Genomic DNA, 4,056 nt, shown 5'->3' with positions numbered 1-4,056 from the left:
TCTCTCGCCGCCGCGGTGGTCCGTTGCGTGGCTTTGTCTCGCCAGCAAGAGTTTGCTTTCTCTCTTTTCTTTCTTTTTGTTCGGCTCTTTCTCTGGCCGTCTCTCACTATTGCTTGTGGCCTTGTCTTTGCTCCCTTGCCCTCCCTCGCCTCCACCCTCCGTCGTCTTCCAGACATGCGTATCGAAATGTGTCGAGAAAAATTGACCATCCGACACGCATTGACCACGTGTCTGTGCCGTGTCTGACACGTGCTTAGTTCGACCGTGTTCAAGCGTGTCAACGTGTCCGACATGCTCCAATACGTGTCGGACACGATACGAAAGCTAAGGCAATGTGTCCGTGCTTCATAGGTGTTAACTACTATTCTGTAGAAAAGAAACTACTCAAAGGTTGGGGTTGCTATTTCGAGGAAGTCAGCAAAGTTTTCTTGAGGAGTGAGCCTACGACGAGATGCCAAGAATCCACTTTCCCAAAGTTTTCTCTCCACTACTTTTGTCGGCCACGAAGAAGCCTGTGTCAATCATAGAATCAAAATAAAGCCGTGGTGAAAATAAGTCCACGTGTTAACGCTTATGACATACGATTGTCCATCGACGTGCTCACACCTACCCAGAAAAAAATCATGCCTCTTTGTGCCAGTATAAAAATAAATCAATAAGATCTAATGGTGAGCGACTACCTGAAAACACTACCAAATCTTAAGCTAATAGTCATTGCTGATTGTTAAACTCAAGAATCTAATGGCTTCTTCAACGACACCCAATGGGATTTATGATGTCTTCCTAAGTTTTAGAGGTACAGATCTGCGCAATAACTTCATTGGTCATCTCTACAAAGCTTTAGATCAGAAACGGAGTATTCACTTTCATCGATAGTGAGGAACTAAGGAAGGGAGATCAAATATCACAAGCGCTTATGAAGGCCATTGAAGAGTCATGCATCGCAATCATCGTTTTCTCGGACGATTATGCTTCCTCACGGTGGTGCTTGGAAGAGCTAGCGAAGATTATGGAATGCAAGGAGCAAAAGGACCTGATTGTTCTACCGGTGTTTTATAAAGTGGACCCTAGAGAAGTTAGAGGGGGCAGAGAGAGTTATGGGAGAGCTCTGGCCAAGCATGAGTTCAAGTTTGGAAAGGATTCGAAGGAAGTGACGAGATGGAAGAAAGCTCTTTTCGATGCTGGTAACTTGTCTGGGTGGCATCTAGGTGATGGGTAAGTTGAGTGGAATTCATATTTCATGAAAGAAATTAATCTTTTTTACATGTAAATATAGAGATTGTTTGTGAAAAAAATAAAAGTAAATTAATTGTCACACAGGTAACTGTAAGTCTAAATCTTAGAACTTGATGGACCAATGGGCAAAATGTTAAATGTTGTTATTGCACTTGCCCCATTTCTTTGGGAGGCATAAGAAAGTTCGCAATGCCATATACGGATAATTAGTGTGTACAAGCCATGTAAGGGAATGACAACATGCTTTGGGTATTTAATAGTTTTCCGATCGAAAGTTTAACCACCATTCGAAATCGTAAATAACTCTTTTTTATCAAGCATGTAGATAAATCACATATAATATCAAAAGTTAAAGTAAGTAAATGGTCATGCATTGTAAGATTTTGGTGAGACCACAACCCACTGTTCTAAAAATTTAAATTGTTAAATGAAGCTGTAGTTTGTTATTTAAATATTCTAACACTTCCCCTCACACTTCGTCTAGTGTTTTGCCTAGTATCAAGTATGGAAATTTAATTGGGGAGACAAATGAAACACGTAAATATTTGAACTCAGGACCTCCAATTCTGATACCATGTAAAATTTTGGTAGAACCACGACCAGCTATACTAAAAACTTAAGTTGTTAGATTAGTGCGTAGTTTATTATTTAAATATTTTAATACGCATAAGCCAAAATTACATTAATCACTTGGATGATTAAAAGTTGAAGCTTGAACTTGTTTTAATTGGCATGGAGCTCTACTTGGTGGGAATACATTTTGTTTTTGCTGTGATCATGTGAAATTGAGATGCACTACTTTGTCAATTGGCTAGTGATTGCTTGTGATTTGCTTATCGCCAAAATAATGCTACAATTTCTTTTTCCATTTTTGGTAGAGATGAGTCAAAGCTTATACAAAGGATTGTAAAGGAAATCTCCATTCGCCTAGACCGAACACCTTTGCATGTTGCTAAGCATCCGGTTGGGATAGATTCTCGAGTGGTTAAGCTGAAATCAATGTTAAACCTTGAGTCTAATGACGACCCTATCATGTTGGGACTATGGGGACAGGGAGGCATTGGGAAGACAACTTTAGCAAGAGCTCTATACAATGCTATTTTTAGACAATTTGAGAGTTCATGTCTTTTGGCAAATGTTCGAGAAGCTTCCAAAGATTCTAGGGATTTAGTTCAATTGCAAGAAAAATTACTATCCGAGATTTTATCACTACGAAAAAGATTAGTAGTGTCCAGTGTTGATAGAGGTATTAATCTAATACAGCATAGACTTCGTCACAAGAAAGTTCTCCTTATCCTTGATGATGTGGATGACTTGCGTCAATTAAATGCTTTGGCAGAAGAAGGCAAGTGGTTTGGTAATGGAAGTAGGATCATTGTTACCACAAGAGATAAACATTTGCTAACTTGTCATGGGATTGATCAAGATCATGTGTTCGAGGTTGAAGCACTTGATGACAATGAAGCTCGCAAGTTGCTTAGCAGTCATGCTTTTCCGACACACCAAAAATTAGAAATTAGGACAGATCTGGTGGATAGGGTTCTACATTATGCTAAAGGCCTTCCTTTAGCACTTGAGGTGCTAGGTTCCTTCTTATGTGGTAGAAAAGAAGATGTATGGGAAAGTACGCTACAAAAACTTTCTAGGATTCCCAACAAAACCATTAATGATGTGCTCAAAATAAGTTATAATGGACTAGAGGAAAATGAGAAAGAGATTTTTCTCCACATTGCCAGCTTCTTTAAGGGAAAGGATAGCAACTACATAAAGAAAGTTCTTGATAGTTGCGATTTTGAGACAACTGTAGGATTTCAAATTCTCATTGAGAGGTCCTTGATAAGCATTGAAAACGGACCACTACAAATGCATGACTTGATTCAAGCAATGGGTGTAGATTGTGAACCAAGAATGTCGAGATGAACCCATGAGACGAAGTAGACTATGGCTTTATGATGATATTCTCAACGTTTTATCAAACGACATGGTAAGACTTGCAAATATGATTAAATCTTTTGCTCCTTATCTTTGACTCTAATTATTAAACATGCATAACCTAAAGTGTCTCGTATGCAGGGAGAATGTATTGTAAAAGCCATAGTGCTGGAGTCACTTGAGCCGATAGACATATGTATCAATCCTGATGCTTTTACAAAAATGAGAAGGTTGAGATTGCTCATTTTGCGCAATGTGCATAATTCTTCCCAAAGTCCTATATGTATTCCCAATTGGATAAGATGGTTTGAATGTCTTGGTGCTTCATGGATTCTAGAATTTTCCTCTGGTCCAGATAAATTAGTGGGACTTAATATGAGCGAAGGCAATATCACAGGAGTTGTAAAACGATTTAAGGTGAGCATTTACTTGCATAGACCTTTTTATCATCTACCTCTTTTGTATATGTATATACGTATTATATGGCTTAGTACACAAAAGGAAGTAGTGTTCCCATGTTTTAGGAACCACTTGTCTATTTTCTTTCAAAATGACCCTAACAACTTGCGTTAGAAATATTTTTACGTGCAGCAAAATTGGCATTTGAAAAATTATGTGAACAACTTTATTAGAAATACTCAATGGAAACAATTTTTGTCAATAAAATACACAAAACAAAGAAGTTTTATACATATATGTGGAAAGCGAAAGATATTTCAAGATTTAAAGTTCTTTTATGAAAGTCATTGCATCATTAGAAAAATTTGACTTTTCATATTGAAATATGTGAGTGATAAAAAATAAAATAATCAATTTCACATATCTATCCATGATATAATATTTTAAAAAAATTAATTGAGGATAATTAATGGAAGGAATATAAAGAAA

The 4,056-nt window shown here is 37.4% G+C and overlaps 1 protein-coding gene across 1 annotated transcript; it reads left to right on the top strand.

Moving 5' to 3' along the window:
• Positions 1–341: 341 nt before the first annotated feature.
• Positions 342–3,415, top strand: LOC104430421 (TMV resistance protein N). The gene is given in 3 exon segments (XM_039308528.1): positions 342–843; positions 845–1,215; positions 3,310–3,415. Coding segments are annotated over 3 exon segments (489 nt in total). The 5' UTR covers positions 342–741; the 3' UTR covers positions 3,326–3,415.
• The last annotated feature ends 641 nt before the right edge of the window (positions 3,416–4,056 follow it).

This window comes from Eucalyptus grandis, chromosome 1 (assembly GCF_016545825.1).
Source record: "Eucalyptus grandis isolate ANBG69807.140 chromosome 1, ASM1654582v1, whole genome shotgun sequence".
Lineage (NCBI taxonomy): Eukaryota > Viridiplantae > Streptophyta > Magnoliopsida > Myrtales > Myrtaceae > Eucalyptus > Eucalyptus grandis.
This window is presented reverse-complemented; position numbering and strand designations above follow the sequence as displayed.